At 35.1% G+C, this 22,353-nt stretch overlaps 1 protein-coding gene across 6 annotated transcripts in view; it reads right to left on the reverse strand.

Moving 5' to 3' along the window:
- PDS5B (PDS5 cohesin associated factor B) overlaps positions 1–22,353 on the reverse strand; it is a 172,911-nt gene that overhangs the window by 36,951 nt on the left and 113,607 nt on the right. For all 6 annotated transcript variants that reach the window (XM_043892501.1, XM_043892503.1, XM_043892502.1 and 3 more), the window contains exons 20-23: positions 17,281–17,404; positions 13,892–14,050; positions 4,841–4,909; positions 3,054–3,190 (exon numbers count right to left, since the gene is read on the reverse strand). In XM_043892501.1, the coding sequence (XP_043748436.1) occupies positions 3,054–3,190; positions 4,841–4,909; positions 13,892–14,050; positions 17,281–17,404 (489 nt within the window). The remainder of the gene's footprint in view (positions 1–3,053; positions 3,191–4,840; positions 4,910–13,891; positions 14,051–17,280; positions 17,405–22,353) is intronic.

Consider the following 22,353-nt stretch of genomic DNA (forward strand, 5'->3'; position numbering starts at 1 on the left):
AGAATAAATCCACAAACCTGTGAATAGTTAATCTTTGACAAAGGAAGCAAGAATATTCAATGAGGAAAAGACAATCTCTTCATTAAGTGGTGCCAGGAAAGAAGGACAGCTGCATGTAAGTCAATCAAGTAAGAACACTCTCACACCATACACAAAAACACCACCATAAAACTCACAGAAGAAAGCCTAAATATTCTGACATAAATCACACAATGTGTTCACAGGTCAGGCTCCCAAGGCAATAGCAATAAAAGCGAAAATAAACAAATGGGACCTAATTAAACTTACAAGCTTCTGCACAGCAAGGGAAACCACAAACAAAATGAAAAGACAACCTAGGGATAGGCAGAAAATATTTGCAAATGATGTGACAAATAACAGCTTTCTTTTCGAAATACAGAAACAGCCCGTAAAACTCAACAACAAGCAAGCCAATCAAAAAATAGAAGATCTAAATATACATCTCTCCAAAGGAGACATACAGATGGCCAATAGGTACATGAAAAGATGCTCACACTGGGAAGACCCAGAGGAATTGGGTGGAGAGGGAGGTGGGAGGGGGGATCGGGATGGGGAATACTTGTAAATCCATGGCTGATTCATGTCAATGTATGACAAAAACCACTACAAAAGAAATAAAAAGATGCTCAATATTGCTAATTACTAGATAAATGCAAATCAAAACTACAATGAGGTACCACCTCACACCAGTCAGAATGGTCATCATTAAAAAGTATACAAACAACAAATGCTGGAGAGAGTGTGAAGAAAAGTTCCTTCACTTTCGGTAGGACACTGTTCTTACACTGTTGGTAGGAATGTAGATCAATGCAGCCACTACGGAAAACAATATGGAGGTTCTTCAAAAAACTAAAAGTTCCAGCAATTCCACTCCTGGGCACACACCAAGACAAAACTAAACTTAAAGAGATAAATGCACCCCGATGTTCACAGCATACATAAATGCACCCCTATGTTCACTATTTTCAATAGCTAAGACACAGAAATGCAAATGTCCATCGACAGATGAATGGACAAAGAAGATATGGTATGTGTATACAGTTGAATATTACTTAGCCATCAAAAAGATGAAATTCTGCCATTTGCAACAACATGAATGGACCTAGAGATTATCATACTAAGCAACAGTCAGAAAGAGAAAGACAAATACCATATGATATCACTTATATGTGGAATTTAAAATGTGACACAATCACATATCTACAAAACAAAAACAAACTTACAGAAATAGAAAAAAGCCATGCGGTTGCCGGGGGAAGAGGTGTAGAGGAGAAAAGGATTGGGAGTTTGGGATTAGCAGAGGCAAACTTTTAGCTATAGGATGGATAAACAACAAGGTCCTACTGTATAGCACAGGGAACTATATTCAATATCCTGTGACAAACTACAATGCAAAAGAATATGAAAAGGCATATATACATATATGTGTATTTAACTGCATCACTCTGATGTACAGCAGAAATTGACACACTATTATACCACACTGTTCTTCACTAAATTTTTTTAAAGCAGACAGACCCAATGTAATTCACACACACTTATAGAATTCAAGGACACATGTGATTTTGTTAAAGAATACTATGCATAAAAACAGGTGACATGAGACCTAAGTATGCACATAAATAATTTAATTAGTAAATCTGAGATAAAATGTATTAATACTAAGGAAATTTTTCTAATTATTATGTAACTCTTGGATGCTAACATAAATTATGAGTAGAAGGTAGAGATAACTAATTTTACTGAAAAGGTAATACATGTGGAATACCTTACAGAATTTTCTTTTTATTTGATCTGTTTGAGAAGACTGTGTTAATGCTAATATTCTATGCAAAAAGTACTGTATGAGCAAAACATATAAGAAATGAAGCAAAGATGGCAAAGTATTAAGCAGCTGACAATTACCATTCATATTTGAACCTAAAGATTTTATGCTAGATGTGTGTGTACACACACACACACACACACACACACACACACACACACACAAAAGGTGGGGGAAGTTACTCTCACATTTTTAACTACCAAAAAGATGCTATAAATGGCACCTGTATTTTCACAGAGGACAAACTTCTAAATTTTAGCTAATTCTGACATAACCACTACCATCAATATATCTAATTACTATGTGCTGGGCAGTGTTTTAAATACATTAAATATACTAACTTATTTGATTGTCATAATAGATGAGACAGGCATTAATCATCATCTCTGTTTTATAGCTGAAGAAACTGAGATACAGAGCAGTTAAAGTAACTTGTTGAAAGGTACCAAGCTGCTAAGATGTGGTCCCAGGATTTGAATCTGGAATCCAGAGTTCATGTTTTCAGTCACTAGACTATACATCTTTCAAACAAAACAAACTAAAAACAAACAAAAAAGTATCTGTATTTTTAATACTTTGTGTCAAGTGCATTTTCCATTTTCCACATATGCATATATTTTTGCTTCTGGAGAGCCAATTCGATCAGAAAAGACCCTGATGTTGGGAAAGACTGATGTCAATAGGAGCAGGGGGTGGCAGGGGATGAGATGATTAGACAGCATCACCAGCTCAATGGACATGAGTCTGAGCAAACTCCAGGAGACAGCAGAGGGCAGAGGAGTCTGGTGTGCTGGAGTCCGTGGGGTCACAAAGAGTCAAACACAACTTAGCAACAGAACAACAACAACACCACTTCTGGAAACAGATTCAGGTAAGTTGCTTTCTACTCAGTCTGTTCTTTTGCATTTAGATATTAACAAGAATGTAAAACACCAGTTACTGATTGGTACATTAACAATTTCACATGAGGTATTAAAAAAAGTAAACATCTACTGTTAAAAATACTTAAAAGCATTCAGCAGTAATCTGCACTAGACATGGGACTGTCATTTTGAAACAACCACTATACAAAAGCCTATTACGATAAAAATATATGCATATCTACAAATCTGTATTATTTTGTTTAAAAAGAAACCATCATTCAAAACTTACATCAGATGTTAACATACTGTGTAATCCAAAGAATGCTGAAGCTGTAATTACATACCTAATTTTCCCTTGTTCTGTCAAGTCTCCATCACTGTGCAATATTGTTGTGAGCAATCTTAAAGTAGAAGTTCCTGATTTACTGTGATTATTTTTCATTCCAAGTAGCCATCGAACCATCATTTTAATAGCCTGAATCTATTTAAAATACAAATTGACACAACATTGCTACTGTTCAAAGAAACTCTACATTAGCTTTGAGAAAGAATGAAAAAATGTTTTTAATAGACGCGTTTTAAGAAAAGGAAAGAAAAAATTATTTTTATTTGCATGTGTGAAGATAACTTTAAATGTTTAAAAAATGTCTCATGTTCCACCTCCTGGTAATTGACAAATGAATGATTTATCTAAAAACTGGTTCTTCCCGCTTTTTAAAAAATGTTTCTCCAACACTCTACCCTTTAGAATCCACAGTAAAATCATGCTAACTTCCCTAATCCATGAAGTTCCCAAATGCAAATCATATTCCATCTTTTGTGTCTAAGAGTTTATACCACCTTACATCTGTACTGCATTTTTCATAATTATGAAGTACTTACTATCAATATCAGTACTTTAATACCTATTACTGCCTCTAATATTTGGAACAAACCTTTCTGAAGGGGTGCAACACATTTTATTTTTTACATATTATCTTACTTTTTATAGATCTGAAGCTTCAGAGCTAAATGGGTTTTAGACAGTGGTATGTGGCTTACACTCTTCAGATTCTCTTCCTTGGCCACTTCACAACCATGAACTTAAGTGCAGGTGGCCTGCCTTCTAATACAGTGTTGTCCATCTATACAAAACTGGTACTTGAGACCAATGCAGAGAAAACTGGTTCATACTAGAACTCAAAAGTTTCCAGCATCATTCAATGATGCTAAAGGAAGACTGCCCTACAGGTCCGGAGAAATAGTATCAGAATCTGAAAACTGCAATAATGTGAAAAAGTAGTTCACAGTATGAAACATAAATATACAACAAAATTATTTATAAGAAATTATAATTAGAAAAACAATATTTAATGTATTTGTTCTTGGCCTTTACACCTTGGGCAGCAGATTGATATGAGGTCTATATTACAGACTACATACGGTTTTAGAGAAGTAATACTCCTACAGAAGCGATAAGCAATCTTTTACATATGACTCCTAACTCAAGAAATTACAGGTTGAATTTTTTTAATAAAAAAGTTTATCAAATCCCATGGAAAAGATGTGTGCGCATGCTCAGTTGTGCCCAACTCTTTGGTGACTCTACTGGCTGCTGCCTGCCAGGCTCCTCTGTCCATGGGATTTCCCAGGCAAGAATACTGGAAATGGGTTGCCATTTCCTCCTCCGGGGTATGTTCCTGACCCAGGAATCGAACCCTCATCTCCTGCAGTGACAGGCAGATTCTTTCTCTTGTGTTGGCAGGCTGATTCTTTACCACTAGCGTCACCTGTGAAGCCCTGAGGAACAGTCTTAAAACCTGGATGACCATCTTCACTGAAAGGAGAAGGTACTTAAAGTCAGCATTGTCTTTTGCCATTAAAATATTGATATCTAAGAAAAAGAAACATGGAAGGAGTTTTCAAACTCTTTTTATTTTCCAAACTAGATTAGGTGCAGCTGCCCAAAGTCTCAGGTTTCTCAGTATTGCCCTATACTCTCAAGGCCCAAAGGATGTCAGAAAATAAACATAAAAACCTGAATTACTTCAATAGCCATATCTTTATAACAGGAACTATTAAAACCTATAATATAATAATAATAGGGTATATTAAATAGATTAAAATCAACAGATCTGTGCATGTCACTCACTTTGACCATTGTTTCAGGTGAAACCTCTTCATCTGGAACCCAAAGCTTAGTTGTCTTTTTTCCTGGAAGCTAAACAAAAATTAAGGACTTTAAGATACAAATTCTCATGTGTAATTAATATTTAGAGAATGAATGAAATCTTTACCTTCTGCAGCAACAGTCATTACATATGACTATGTTTTCTGTTACTTACGCAAAAAGGTTGAAGGCCCTGTCTTCACCAGCACCCAAATGAACCTTCTGCCTCCAGCACCAGTTGGTTCTTTGCAGGTATGAGATAGGACTGACTTCAACAACTTATGTATACTTCTTTGCTTAACCCCCTTTAAGACTAATGTTTCATTTATTTAAGACAACCAGCAAGAAATAGGATAAAAATCAATGGAGCCAAAAAGGATACAGATGGCCCTTGAATAAGACAAGTTTGAACTGTGCAGGTCCACCAACATGTAGATTTTAAGTGAATATATACTACAGTAATACACAATACACAATCTATGTTTGACTGAATCACAAATGCCCAAGGAACCACATACAGAGAGCTGACTATAAATTATAAAAAAGATTTTTTCCACAACACAAGGGTTGGCAGCTTTAACTTTTATTTTGCTCAATGGTCAGCTATAGTTAACAAACAAGGGGAAAGGTAGCTGCAAAAAGTCTTGAGCAGGGAACAAACATAAAGGTTTGCAGCTGAAGTTACAGAAAACACACATTAGTATCTTCCTACTTAAAGACAACACACACTCACACCCACACACCCCACCCCACACCCATCCTCCTTACCCTGTTAGCTGGGCTGGGAAGCTAAAAAGTGAAAGTGTTAGTCGTGTTCAACTCTTTGTGACCCCATAGATTGTAGCCAGCCAGGATCCTCTGTCCAAGGAATTTCCAGGCAAGTATACTGGAGTGGGTAGCCATTCCCTTCTCCAGAGTATCCTCCTGACCCAGGGATCAAACCCAGGTCTCCTGCATTGTGTACTGTTTGCCGGCTGAGCCACCACGGAAGCCCAGAAAACAAAACCAAAATCATAGAAAAGTTTCAAAAAACAGAAAATATACAGGGGGGAAAAAAAACAGAGCTAGAGGATTGACATCTCCAGAAAAACACAGAAAACACGCTTCAAAAAGTCCTCTTTTTAGAACAATCATAGAGTAACACTGAGATGATAAACTGAAAGTATTGAGAGATGAGAATTTACAGTAGCAGCCAGGCAATTAAGTAAGGTGACCAAAGAGCTGAACCCAGTCTTGGAACATAGGAGATCCCATTTTCACCTCAACTTGACATGCACAATTTCCAGTTGGAAACAGAAATCAAAAAGCACCTCCGATAACCTTCTGGCAACAGGACAGGAAGTTCCAATACAGAAGGCAAGCTCCCCAAACACAGAGCTATTTACAAATAGTTTAAGGACCAAGTCTTGAGTAGAGAAGCACCTTCAAAGCATGAAGTGAAAATAAGGAAAAAAAGAATTTCATTAGAAACACACTGACGAAATTTCTGAACTAAGAATATCCCAAAAAAATCCCAAAGCTCCCATGGAGGAACCTACCAAAAAAGAAACAAGAACCACATCAACTTCAGATTTCTTGGTGGCAAGACTACATACCAAAAAACAATGTTCTGAATTTTCCACAGCCGAGAAAGTTGAAAAATAGAATTCTAATATTTAAGAATAGGGAGAAAAATATTTTCAGAAATCTTTCAAATTACAAGCCAGTTTGAAAGAATTCAAAGATGCCTTCCACATAAATATTAAATTCACAAGAAAATTCAATCAGCATAAATTATTACAAATATAAAATAAAAAATATAAGATCAATAAACAGGTTCAAAAATAATAAAACCATAATAGATGCAACAAAACTAAAACAAACAAAAAATCTAAGACTAATGGACAAAAATACTAGTCAAGATGAAAAAGCATATAAATGGGGTATGGAGTTAAATGGGATACTAATATTTTAATAAAAAGGTTAGTGACATATTTTTACTTGATCTTATAAAATACAAGATTATGAACATCTATAAAACTAGCAGGATAATGTCAAATAACCAAAAATGATTTTTTTAAAAAAGATTAGAAACTACATCATCACAACTGAACACTTGAATATACCTCTTTCAAAAACTGATAGATGAAGCTGAGATGAAAAAAAGTAAGCATAGGAAATACATGTAGAAATATAAGAAAATATGTAGCAATATTTACGGATAAGGAAACAATCAAAATGGACCTTTCTCGTAATAATGATGAAAAGTGAAAAAGAGTTTAGCACAAGGTAATAAGATAAAAACTATAAGTGCCCAAATTCACCACCAACAACATAATTCTTAAAACTGAAATACCTAACAAAGCTGTATAAGAGAAATATTTAAATCTGCTTACAGAGAAAACTACAAAATTTTAATAGAAGACACATTGTAGATAAGCAAACTAATTAAGCAATGGGAAAAAAATAGAGGCTGTGTAAGAATGATAGCACTGCAGATGACTGGAAGAAGGAGAAATCACTCCATAAATTCTGCTGGGAAAGTTGGTTCTCCTAATGGAGAATAGAAAGAAATGGAGTTCTTGAGTCATAGCATACAAAAAAAGCAAAAACATCAATACCAGATGGATTAAAATTTTTATGTGTGAAAAGAAAACCTTAAAACTTTTAAAACAACGTATGAGAGACTATTTTTATGACAATGGCATAGGAAATAATTTCTTAAACAAGACATAAAAAGCACTAACTACAAGAGAAAAGAATGATAAATTTAGTTAGATTAAAATTAATAACTTTTGTTCAAAGGACACTATGAAGGGAATAGAAAGACATACCATAAATGAGATTTTACACATTTTATGAACATACTTCAACATGTAACTGAAAAAAATATTAAGTGTGTAAAGATTACCTGTGAGAAAAACATAAACAACCCAAGAAAGAAAAAAAGGCAAAAGACATCAAGAGGAATTTCAGAAGAGCCAACAAGAATGATGACTAGACATAAATATTCTTAGTAACCAGGGAAATGCAAATTAAGAGATACTACTTTGTATTTATTAGATGGACAAAACTTAAGAAATCTGACAATAATGTCATATGCAGCTGAAAGGAAAATAAGGTTTTACAACCAGTCTGAAAAATACTTCAGCAATAAAGTGAAAAATTAAATGTACAGACTGATGGTCAGAAGTATACCACTCTTGTAAATGTAACCTGGAGAAATTTGTACTCATATGCATCAGAAGGCTATATAAAAAAGAAAAAAAAAAAAAGGCACAGAGTACTATTTAAAACAAGAAAGAAATGGAAATATACCATGTTTCCATTAAGAAAATGAGATATACTTCACACAATGATGTAATACAGAGTAGTGAATGAATGAACTACAGCTAGATTCAACATCAAGGGTTATTCTAAGAAACAAATCCATAATGAAGATAGCAAGTCACCCAAGAATATATCAATATATGGTATAAAATAATCCATAAACCTTAGGAACAAGCAAAACTAAACAAGTACACTGTTTTGAGATAAACATATGGTAAAATGGTGCTTTGTGGTTAGCTGGGGCAGGAGAAAAACAGAAGAAAAGTTTGAAGAGTAACACCACTAGATGCTAACAGTTCAAGGGTATTGAAAAGAGAATAACTGAGATGTGAGCCTGGCATTAAAACTGCTTTTCTGATATATAAATGATGGCTGATTCTGAAAATGAAAGAGGTTTAAAGGTTGAGCGATGTTTTGCATCACTGTCACAGAGCTAGAAGGAAAAAAAAAAAAGAAATTCTGAGTCCAATAAAAAGTAGAGTCTTTGACTGTGTGGATCACAATAAACTGTGGAAAATTCTGAAAGAGATGGGAATATCAGACCACCTGACCTGCCTCTTGAGAAACCAATATGCAGGTCAGGAAGCAACAGTTAGAACTGGACATGGAACAACAGACTGGTTCCAAATAGGAAAGGAGTACGTCAAGGCTGTATATTGTCACCCTGCTTATTTAACTTATATGCAGAGTACATCATGAGAAATGCTGGGCTGGAAGAAGCACAAGCTGGAATCAAGATTGCCAGGAGAAATATCAATCACCTCAGATATGCAGATGACACCACCCTTATGGCAAAAAAGTGAAGAAGAACTAAAGAGCTTCTTGATGAAAGTGAAAGAGGAGAGTGAAAAAGTTGGCCTGAAGCTCAATATTCAGAAAACTAAGATCATGGCATCCAGTCCCATCACTTCATGGCAAATAGATGAGCAAACAGTGGAAACTGCGGCTGACTTTATTTTTCGGGGCTCGAAAATGACTGCAGATGGTGATTGCAGCCATGAGATTAAAAGACACTTACTCCTTGGAAGGAAAGTTATGACCAACCTAGACAGCATATTAAAAAGGAGAGACATTACTTTGCCAACAAAGGTCCATCTAGTCAAAGCTATGGTTCTTCCAGTGGTCATGTATGGATGTGAGTTGGACTATAAAGAAAGCTGAGTGCCAAAGAATTAATGCTTTTGAACTGTGGTGTTGGAGAAGACTCTTGAGAGTCTCTTGGACTGCAAGGAGATCCAACCAGTCCATCCTAAAGGAAATCAGTCCTGGGTGTTCACTGGTAGGACTGATGTTGAAGCTGAAACTCCAATACTTTGGCCACCTGATGCAAAGAACTGACTCATTTGAAAAGACCCTGATGCTGGGAAAGATTGAGGGCAAGAGAAAAGGGGACGACAGAGGATGAGATGGTTAGATGGCATCACCGACTCAATGGAAATGGGTTTGGGTGGACTCCGGGAGTTGGTGATGGACAGGGAGGCCTGGTGTGCTGTGGTTCATGGGATCACAGAGTCAGACACAACTGAGTGACTGAACTGACTGACTGACTCGTTAAGCAACCTAGACTTTTGGGTGGATCCCAAATAAAAACACCCTAAACATAAAAGTGATCAGAAAGACAATCACCTGTCAAAAACTGAAGCCCAGCTTCCAATCACTGCATTCTTGATTGAATGAAAATTATTTCAGAGTAGCTCAACTGCCTATCAGAAGCAAAAATGAATATTCTTTGGAAGAATTATAAAATCATCCAGAGCTTCAAATGATCTCTATAACTTTTCGTACAAAAAGTGTGCAGGCTCAATCAACAAGAACGTGTGCAAGGTAAGACCTGACCAGCAATCAAGTGAAAACCAGACAAAGAAAAAGAGCCACTGGAGACAGATACTGAGACTAACTCACATAAATTTTAACGTAATTAGAGGTGCTGAAAGATTAAATGGTAAGAAAAAGAATTCTGGCAGGGAACTAAAAATTTTATTTAAAAACTCTAAGGAAATTACAGGAAAAAACTATATAAACAGTGCAATTAAGAATTCAATTTTATGGGTGTAACATGAGACTCGACAAATCTGAAGAGAGGATGAGTAAATTCAAAGATGGGTCAGAAGAAAGCAAAGATGAAGCATGAGCGGGCAGAAACAGGTATACCTCAGAGACACTGCATGTATGGTTCCAAACAACCACAATAAGGCAAGTGTTGCAATAAAGCAAGTTACAAATGTCTTGGTTTTCCTGTGTACAAAAAGTTGTTTACACAATAATTTGGTCTATTAAGCGTGCAACAGCATCATGTCTAGAAAAACAATGAACAAACCTTAATACAAAAATATAAATGAAAAAGCTATAATAACTATTAATAGTAATGACTATTCAGGTCTTTCGCCCATTTAAAGAAAACTAAGCTGTTTGTCTTGTTGAGTTTTAAGTCTCTTATCAGATATATATGATTTTCAAATATTTTCTCCCATTCTGCCAGTTCATTTTTCACTTTTTTTTTCAAATTAATAATTCTCTTTCTTAAAAAGGATATAATTGGCATATGACATATCAGTTCTAGAGGTACAATGATTCAATATTTACATATATTGTGAAATGATCACCACAGTAAGTCTAGTTATCACCCATCACAACACAGCTACAATTTTTTTCCTATGATGAGACATTTTCAGACCTACTCTCAGCAGAAACTGTCAGATATATTAGGCAGTATTAATAATGATAGTCACCATGCTGTACATTACATTCTTTGACTTATTTTATAACTGAAGTCTGTACCTTTAGAATTCCTTTACCCAATTCACACATCCTTCATCCCTAGCCTCTGACAACTACCACCAGATCTCTGTACCTATGAGTTTGAGTTTTTGTTGCTGTTACTTGGGGTTTTTTAGATTTGATACTGCATGTAAGGAACATCACACAGTATTCATCTTTGTCTATTTAACTCAGCATAATGCCCTCAAGGTTCATCCATGCTGTCACAAATGCCAGGACTTTTTCCTTTTTCTAATGACTGATCAATGTTACATTGTATATATACACCACTTTTCCTCTATCCATTCATCCATTAGATGGACACTTGAGTTGCTTCCATGTCTTGATTGCTATAAATAATGCTGCATTGAACATGGGGGTGCAGAGATCTTTTTGAATTAGTGTTCGTATTTCCTTCAGATAAATACTCTGAAGTATTTATTACTGAATCATGTGGTGCTTCAATTTTCTTTTTTGTTTCCTATTTTTAATTTTTTGGAAGATCTTCCATACTGTTTTTCATTTTACATTCACACCAACAGTGCAAAAGGGTTCCTTCTCTTCACATCTTCACCAACACTTATTATCTGTCTATTTTATATTAGTCATTCTAAGAGAAGTGAAGTCCTATCTTTCTGTAGTTTTGATCTGCATTTCTCTGGTGATTACTGATGTTGAGCACTTTTCATACAATTACTGATGACTTGTTTGTGTTCTTTGGAAAAATGTTGCCTCTGCCTATTTTTTAATCAAACTCTTTTTCTGCTATTGAGCTATATGTGTATTTACACAATATGGACATATTAGATACATGATTTGCAATTATTTTCTCATTTTCTCAGTTTTTGTCTGAAAATGTGTTTATGTTGCATTCCCTTTTTAAAGGCTATTTTCTCCAGGTTTAGAAATCCAGATTGGTACTTTTCTTCCAATCAATAATTTGAAGATATTATCCCATTATCTTCCATCTTCTAATCTTTTCTCTTGACAGTCTTGTTCCCTGGAAGGTTTTCTGTCTGTTTGCATGAATGCTTTTAATCCTTTCTATTTTGATTGGTTCTAGGTTTACTATGATGTATCTAGTAAGCTTTGTGTTATACTGATCCTACTTGGGGTTTGCATCTCTTCTTGAATGCATAGCTTTGATGTCTTTCATAAATTTTGAAAAATTTTCTGGCATTATCACTTCAAATACTATTTCTGTTTCATATTCTCTTTCCTATCTTACTGTAGTTCTAATTACACACTCTAAATATACAAATTTTATTTTTACTGTAATCCAACTGTCTGACATACTTTTTTATACACACAAAAATTGTCTCAATATGCTTCACAAATACTCCATTTTCTACAAATTGAAGGTTCGTGTCAAGTATCTATCAGTGCTATTTTTCCAACAGCATTTGCTCACTTCATATCTCTGTCACATTTTCATAATTCTTGCAGTATTCCAAATGATTTCACTATTATTACATTTGTTATGGTGATAAGTGACTAGAGATCTTTAATGGTACTATTGTAACTGTTTTGAGGTGCCATGAATCACACCCATTAACACAATGAACTTAATCAGTAAACGTTGTGTGTTCTGACTGCTCTACATACAGACTGGCCTTTTCCCCATCTCTCGCCCTCTCCTCAGGCAACCCTATTCCCTAAGATACAACAACATAGAAATTGGGAAAATTAGCAAACCTATCATGGATTGTACATGTTTGAGTGAAAGGAAGCACTGCACATCTCTCAACTTCATATCAAAAGCTAGAAATGATAAAGCTTAGTGATGAAGGCATGTCAAAAGCTACTATTGGCTGAAAACTAAACCTCTTGGGCCAAGTTGTGAATGTGAAGGATAAGTTCTTGAAGGAAATTAAAAGTGCTACTCCACATTTTACTCCAGTGAAAATGTGAATGACAAGAAAGCAAAACACACTTATTGCTGATATGGAGAAAGTTTAATGGACTGGAGTGGAGATCAAACTAGCCCAACATTCCCTTAAGCCAAAGACTGATCCAGAGCAAGGCTGTAACTCTCTTCAATTCTGTGAAGACTGAGAGAGCTAAGGAGGCTCCAGAAGGAAAATCTGAGGTTAGCAGAGGTTGGTTCATAATACTGTAGAAGCCATCCCTAGACACAGAAGTACAAGGTGGAGCAGCAAGTACTGATGCAGAAGTTGCAGCAAGTTATCCAGAACACCTAGCTTAGATCATTAATTAAGGTGGCTATGCTAAACAGATTTTCAACACAGAAAACAATCTTCTATTGGAAGAAGATGCATTCTAGAACTTTCACAGCCGGAGAGAAGTCAATGTGTCATAGAACAGGCCTACTCTTGTTAGGGGCTAACGCAGCTGGTAACTTTAATCTGAAACCAACGCTCATTTACCATTCTGAAAATCCTAGTTTTACAGTATTCTTTTCTACACATATGTATATCTAAAAATACACAAACACATGCATAAAACTCCACATGACTGTAGGGGTCAATTCTCCAAGACACCCAAACATACCCTGCCCCAAATATTCACACAATGGAGACAGAAAATCACTACTTTTTTCCCCAGTGTTTTCCCTCAGGGATCTTTTAATTCTCTATTGTATGTATGAAATGCAACAACTACTATCATGACAACCATACTGCAAACTAACCTGTCAATCTTCACATTTTTTAAAAAATAGATGTCATTAAAAAACTACATCCCTATAAAGTTGAAATAGACAGAATCCAGTGATATCTTGTATTTCTCAAGGAAAGCATTCCAGGTCATAGCCCTATGCTCAACTAAAGAGATGTTTCAATGTTGTTTCACTTATAATGAAGATGCAGCACGGTAAAAAGATAGGAAAAGCTAAAAACAAATCAACCAAACTGAAGTGCAATTTACATCATCCCACTTCTCTCCTTGTTGCATAAAATTTTAGAAGATAGCATTATGAAGAATACACATCTAGAAAACATAAATTACCCGATCATTCATCAGAAGATCCTTCACAATGAAAGTAGCTACCAAAGACTTCAAAGGAGCAGCAAACTGATCTGGTGCAAGGAGAGCAATGTGACCAATAGTCACCAGTGGTGTGATGAGATGCTCCAGGTTGCTCGGATCTAGGCTCTTATGCAGAGGCTGAAAGTGAGGAAAGGAAAATGATTAACTCCATAAACATGCAAATAAACTGTTCACATGTCTCATCTACAAATGCTAAAAACCACACAAGTTCCAATACATGGTATAAGCAGTGGTTGAAGTTACATTTAACTTTTACTGACAACTTTTATGACTAGAAGGCATCATATCTAAGTATTTTCAGTTTTTCCCAAATTACATTTTAGAGGTAGGTAAAGAAACATTTCAATATGAAGAATCATGTATCATACATTTTATGATTGCATATATAAATATGTCAGCAACTGCTGAAAGTTGCTCAGTCGTGTACAACTCTTTTTGACTGCATGGACTGTAGCCCATGAGGTTCCTCTGTCCATGGAATTCTCCAGGCAAGAAACTGGAGTGGGCAGCCATTTCGGCTCACCCATACCTACTTTATTCTGCTTTCTGGGCATAAGGATGCTTCTATGTGCAGTCAGAAGTTCTGGTTACCAGAATGGGGATGAAAGTAAGGTATGCCATGCCTGAACTGAGGCAGACATAAACAATGTATCTTCTCCACATTCTCTCTCTCTTTACTCACTGGTGGCTTAATACAAAGGATCCAATGGGACTCAAAGAGAAAAAGCAAAAGTGAAAGAAAGTGAAGTTGCTCAGTCGTGTCTGACTCTTTGTGACCCCATAGACTGTAGCCCACCAGGCTCCCCTGTCCATGGAATTTTCCACGCAAGAGTACTGGAGAGGATTGCCATTTCCTTCTCCAGGGGATCTTCCTAACCCAGGGATCGAACCCAGGTCTCTCTCATTGCAGGCAGATGCTTTACTGTCTGAGCCACCAGGAAAGAGAAGCCACTAGTCAAAAAGCGTCTGCACAGATAAAACACTGATCAGAATGCAATCAAAACACCCAAATGGACTTTTATCATGAGCAAGAAAAAAGCTTTCATTATGGATAGTTACAAGCATTTTTGTGGATTTTTATAGCATCAAGTATTAAGTACCATAACTAATAAAACTATTTTATTACTCATAGTAAAATAAAAATATTATTTTAATATTCATTTTGCTATAACAAAAGGAGACTGCTTATTTACTCACATAGTTGATACCTAAAATATATTGTTCAACTTTTAAAATAAGATAATCAGAAGAGTGGCTATAGCACACTATCACTGGCATAAGGAGAGGAGGAAGGGGACAAAAGATGTGTTTTGTGTATTTATATTACTTGTATAAGAATAAAGTATCTCCTGAAAAGTACACTAGAAACTGGTAACACTGGCTGCCTCTGAGAAAAGAAACTGGGTGGCTGGGGAAATGGGGTTGAGATAAAGGTGTAGGTATCCTCCTATACTGAACACCAAGCATTCTAGGCTTGAAAAGCAACAACTGTTCTTTTCCAACACACTGGGGCAATATGAAAAGCTTCATTTAGTCAAAAGTAATGACAGTACTTCTTGCTGTTCTCGATGACTTCCCTCAATACCTCCATTGCACATCTAAGTGATAACTTGTTTACACTACAGATAACTGATAGTGTACTTTTTTCCAATTCATTTATTATATTGTGTGACAATTTTCCACAATAAGATATTAAAATTATTTCTGAAAAACCAAAATTAATGATCAATCCCTGGATTAACCAGAGAAGGCAATGGCAACCCTCTCCAGTACTCTTGCCTGGAAAATCCCATGGATGGAGGAGCCTGGTAGGCTGCAGTCCATTGGGTCGCTAAGAGTCGACAGGACTGAGCAACTTCACTTTTACTTTTCACTTTCATGCATTGGAGAAGGAAATGGCAACCCACTCCAGTGTTCTTGCCTGGAGAATCCCAGGGACGGGGGAGCCTGGTGGGCTGCCATCTATGGGGTAGCACTGAGTTGGACACAACTGAAGCGACTTAGCAGCAGCAGCAGCTCTGTATTAACAGTAATCTGATAAAGGTTAGATGTGTCTATGAAACCTTTTCTCAGAAAGCCAATCTTCTATGTTATAGGAGAAGGATTACCAGGTAGGTTCTTGTAAAGATGAAGTTACAGATATTAAAATTAAAAGTAACCAATAAAGTCAAGCTATTATCAGCATTTTCCTTCTCATCATCATTGGAGAGAACAAAAAGATTATTCAAGGGAAAAAAAAAGCTTTCTAGAAATCAACATTGAATCCACTGAAGTCATCCTCTTATTAAAAAATTTAAAAAAATAGAAAATACCTCCACCTCAACTTTTAAATTATATTATGATTGAGTATCTATAGCAAAGATGCTGTTTAATACACAGAAAACGTTTCTTCCTCCTTTACCCTGCCTTTAATATAAATCATGAAAATATGACAAAATTAGCATAAATACTTCTAAAATAGACAGCAAGTCTGTGTATTTATGGTGGGTTAGTTTCAGCATAACTTCCAAATTGTTTTGACTTCATTCAAGGCTCCTAGACTATAACTACAAGATTTTTATAAATTTTCTGTTTAGCTCCTATTTGCAGTAAGAAGGCTAAAGCTAGACCCTGATTCTAATAACTTAGAGTAAAATTCCCATACTTAGAAAGGGTACTGGTAATTCAAAGTAGAGAAAAAATAAAATACATGCTGAAAAGACAGTCAGTAGGTATTTGGTCCTGTCCCAATATACCCAATAAGACATTTGGGTCTACACACAAAGGTCCTCGATATTTGGTCCTGTCCAAAACCATCTGCCATGTACCTAAATTGCCGTGGGTGTTTTGGAGAGCACCAACTATCAAGGATCTTTGGGTGTGGATCACATGCCCTGCAAAGGAAAAGGCACATTTTAATCTAATATGAAATTAGGTCATTCATTAAAGTACAAATTTATTTAACCCTAATTATAAATTAGTATTCATATACAAAACCCCACACACTTCAGTAGTATTTCATGTATAGAAATCTAACTTCCAAAATCTATACACTGATAGAATACTCACCTATTACCTATTATGAGTAACTACGATTTTATACGTAATTATTTACTAATGAAAAAAGTTTCCTAATACTAAATGTATAAACTAACATCAAAACTATTGTACAACTGCTTGATTTCTGAAAAAGCTCGCATTAAAAAGCTGAATCATCAGATATTTTCAAATTTTAACCTATCATTAATATTGATTATACTGATTCAAATTTGGAAAATTACAAAATGATACATCTCCAAACATTAACATTCCGTAAACTCATTCATATTTTTTTAACAACATGAAACAAAAAAATTTTTTCTTTTTACCTCAAATATCTGTGCAAACTGGGTTTCTTTACTAGAAAATATTGCATGGATACAATGAATAGCGTATTTGGCTTGACGGGGGGGTCCTTTTTTAGATTTGTGATGTAAAACAGGAAGCAAAGCTCTAAAAAAAAAAAAAATTACAGAAAAACAATAAACCAGAAAAATCATTATGATTTCCACTAGATACTTTAATGCTTGTATTTTTGAAGGAATGTTTTGTAAGAAACAAAAGAAACAAAGGTCACAGCATCTACTCACTCATTTTCAATCATCTGTAATTTTGCTTTATAAACATCCATATAAAAATAATACAAATACAAATAACATTTCCTTTTTATTTATTAGTTATAAATACAAACAAGAATGGTAACCCATTTCTTCTTTTTAATGTCATTTCCATTAGCCTTTTCTATTTTATTATCATTGTTATCACTTTAGCTAAGCTTTTGACGTAAGACCACCATAATGGGACATAAATTGCTCCTTCTTTCTCAAGTATCTTCCTCTTCCAATTCATCTTTTAATCTATCCCCAAACAATCTACATGAGGGGAAATTTGATCATTTAACCAATACAAATTGAGTACTTGCTATAATGCCAGGCACTATTTAAAGTCCCAAATTGGTGTCTTCATTCTACCAGCATATTAGAGATAAGGCAAATGATAACACATTAAGTTAGCAAAACATCTGTTATGTTAAATTGTGGTAACTCCTATAAAGGGGGGGAAAAAGAAGAAAAACAGGACAGCAATAGGGGACAGGCCTAAGTTTGTGACAGTGTTACAATTTTACATACGGTGCCTACATAAGATCACTCTAGTAAAGCAAAACTTAACCACAGTTCTCAAAGTGGCAGTGTCATCTAGCTACCTGGAAGAACATTCATGTATCATATCACTTCATTATATAATAACTTAAAGTCCTGAATAAGGCAGGATCTCTTAGTTCAACTATTATGCATTTATTTCACAGTGGAAGTAACTTCTGAATTCTTCTCCTTGCCCAACTCAGTGCTCCAGTTTAAAAAACAATTAGAGATAAATAATTCATTATAATAATAGCAGTCACAGAAAAGGTAACAGTAAAATATGATAAAAAGACAAGTGACCAATTGAAAGGAAATTTTGTATTTCTTGTTACAGAGAAATGGTAAATATCCCTAAAGTGTAAACACCTACAAACAGATAATGAAAATACCAATAGTATCACAGAAAAATGGGTTGGACATAATAGTAGAAAGCTCTTCAAAACCACCAAAAGTTCTTCAGTACCACCAAACCAGTTCTACAACAAATGTTAAAGGGACTTATATAGTCAACAAATACAAGAGACGAAAAAAGATCTACAAAACCAACCCCTAACAATTAAGAAAATGGCAATAAGAACATATGTATCAATAATTACTTTAAATGTAAATGGATTAAACACTCCAACCAAAAGACACAGACTGGCTGAATGGATATAAAAATACAACCCATATATATGCTGTCTACAAGAAACCCACTTTAGACCTCAAGACACACACAGACTGAAAGTTAGAGGATGGAAAAATATACTCCATGCAAACGGGAAGCAAAAGAAAGCTGGAGTAGCAATCCTCATATCAGACAAAATAGACCTTAAAATAAAGAATTTTACAAGAGATAAGGGAGGACACTACATAATGATCAAGGGATCAAGCCAAGAGGAAGACATAACAATTGGAATAGGAGCACCTCAATACGTAAGACAAACACTAACAGACATAAAAGGAGAAATCGACAGTATCACAATAATAGCTGGAGACTTTAACACCCCACTCACACCAATGGACAGATCATCAAGACAGAAAGCTAATAAGGAAACACAAGTCTTAAATGAACTAATAAGGAAACACAAGTCTTAAATGATACATTATATGAGATAGATGTCATTGATATCTTCAGGACATTTCATTCAAATGCAGAAGAATACACCTTCTTCTCAAGTGCACATGGAACATTCTCCAGGACAGACCACATCTTGGGTCACAAATCAAAACTCAGTAAATTTAAGAAAACTGAAATCGTATCAAGCATCTTCTCCAATCACAACACTATGAGGCTAGGTATCAATTACAAGGAAAAAAAATGTAAGAAACATAAACACATGGAGATTAAACAACATGTTTCTAAATAACCAACAGGTTATTGAAGAAATCAAAAGGGAAATGAAGAAATTTCTAGAAACAAACAACAATGAAAACACGACAATACAAAACCTATGGGATGCTGCAAAAGCAATTCTAAGAGGGAAGTTTATAGCGATATAATTCTACCTCAAGAAACAAGAAAAACATCCAATACACAACCTAACTTTACACCTAAAATAACTCAGAAAAAAAGAACAACAACAACAAAAAAAACCCCAAAATTAGTAGAAGGAAAGAAATCATAAAGATCAGAACAGAAATAAATGAAAAAGAAATGAAAGAAACAATACTACAGATTATAACACTAAAAGTTGGTTTTTGAGAAGATAAACAAAATTGACAAACCCTTCACCAGCCTCAAGAAAAAAAGAGAAGAATCAAATCAACAAAATTAGAAATGAAAAATGAGCAGTTACAAGAAACGATGCAGAAATACAAAGGATGATAAGAGACTATTATGAACAACTATATGGCACTAAAATGTATAAACTGAAAGAAATAGATTCTTAGAAAACTTCAATCTTCCAATACTGAACCAGGAAAAAATCAAAATTATGAACAACCCAATCACAAGCACTGAAATTGAAGCTGTGATCAAAAATCTCCCCAAAATCAAAAGCCCAGAACCAGATGGCTTCACAGGAGAATTCTATGAAATATTTAGAGAAGAACTAATACCTTGCCTTCTATACCTCTTTCAAAAAATTTAGAGGAAGGAACACTTTCAAACTCATTCTACAAGGCCACCATCACCCTGATACCAAAATCAGACAAAGACAACACACACACAAAAAAATCTACAGGCCAATATCACTGATGAACTTACATGCAAAAATCTTCAACAAAATTTTAGCAAACAGAATTCAGCAACACATGAAAAAGCTCATACACCATGATCAAGTTGGGTTTATGCCAGGAATGCAAAGATTCTTCAATATATGCAAATCAATCAATGTGATACACCATATTAACAAATTAAAAGATAAAAACCATATGATAATCTCAATAGATGCAGAAAAAGCCTTTGACAAAATTCAGCACCCATTTATGATTAAAACTCTTCAAAAAAATGGGCATAGGAACCTACCTCAACATAGTAAAGGCCATATATGATAAGCATAAAGCAAACATTATTCTCAATGGTGAAAAACTGAAAGCATTCCCCCTAACATCAGGAACAAGACAAGGGTGTCCATTTCCACTTTCACCACTATTATTCAACATAGTTCTGGAAGTCCTTGCTACAACAATCAGAGAAGAAAAAGAAATAAAAGGAATCCACATTGGAAAAGAAGTAAAGCTCTCACTGTTTGCAGATAACCTAATACCATACAAAGAAAACCCTAAGGACAATATTAGAAAATTACTAGAGCTAATCAGTGAATTTAACTAGAGCTAAAAAGTGAATTTAGATACAAAATTAATACACAGAAATCACTTGCATTTCTACATTACTAACAATGAAAAATCAGAAAGAGAACTTAAGGAATCAATCCCATTCACCATTGCAACAAAAAGAATTAAATATCTAGGAATAAACTACCTAAGGGGACAAAAGAACTGTACACAGAAAATTGTAAGACACTAGTGAAAGAAATCAAAGATGACATAAACAGATGGAGAGATACCCCATGCTTCTGAGTAGGAAGAATCAATATTGTGAAAATGACTATACTACCAAATGCAATCTACAGATTCAATGTGATCACTATCAAATTACCAATGGCAGTTATCACAGAACTGGAACAAAAAATTTCACAATTCATGTGGAAACACAAAAGACCCAAACAGTCAAAGAAGTCTTGAGAAAGAAGAATGGAGCTGAAGGAATCAACTTTCCTGACTTCAGATTATACTACAAAGCTACAGTCATCAAGACAGTATGGTATTGGCACAAAAACAGAAATATAGACCAATGGAACAAGACAGAAAGCCCAGAAATAAACCCATGCACCTATGGGTACCTTATTTTTGACAAAGGAGGCAAGAATATACAATGGGGCAAAGACAGTCTTTTCAATAAATGGTGCTGGGGAAACTGGACAGCTACAGGTAAAAGAATGAAGTTAGAACACTTCCTAACACCATACACAAAGATAAACTCAAAATGGATGAAAGACCTAAATGTAAGACAGGAAACTATAAAACTGTTAGAGGGAAAACATAGGCAGAACACTCGACATAAATCAAAGCAAGATCCTCTATGACCCACCTCCTAGAGTAAAGGAAATAAAAACAAAAGTAAACAAGTGGGACCTGATTAAATTTAAAAGCTTTTGCACGGCAAAGGAAACTATAAGCAGAGTGAAAAGATGAGCCTCAGAACGGGAGAAAATAATAGCAAATGAAACAACTGACAAAGGATTAATTTCCAAAATATACAAGCAGCTCATATAACTCTATGTCAGAAAAACAAACAACCCAATCAAAAAGTGTTCCCACTAAGACCTAAACAGACATTTCTCCAAAGACGACAGACAGATGGTTAACACACACATGAAAAGATGCTCAACATCACTCATTATTAGAGAAATGCAAATAAAAACCACAATGATATATCACCTCACACCAGTCAGAATGGCCATCATCAAAAAAAAAAAAAAAAAACAATAAATTCTGGATAGGGTGTGGAGAAAAGGGAAAACTCTTGCACTGTTGGTGGGAATGTAAATTGATACAGTCACTGTGGAAGATGGTATGGAGATTGCTTAAAAAACTAGAAATAAAACCATCATATTACCCAGCAATCCCACTGCTAGGCATATTAGCCTGAGGAAATGAAAACTGCAAAAGACACATATATCCCATTGTTCATTCAGCACTAGTTACAATAATAGCTGGAACACGGAAGCAACCTAGATGCCCACCGACAGATGAGTGGACAAAGAAGCTGTGGTA

This window comes from Cervus elaphus, chromosome 30 (genome assembly GCF_910594005.1).
Source record: "Cervus elaphus chromosome 30, mCerEla1.1, whole genome shotgun sequence".
NCBI lineage: Eukaryota > Metazoa > Chordata > Mammalia > Artiodactyla > Cervidae > Cervus > Cervus elaphus.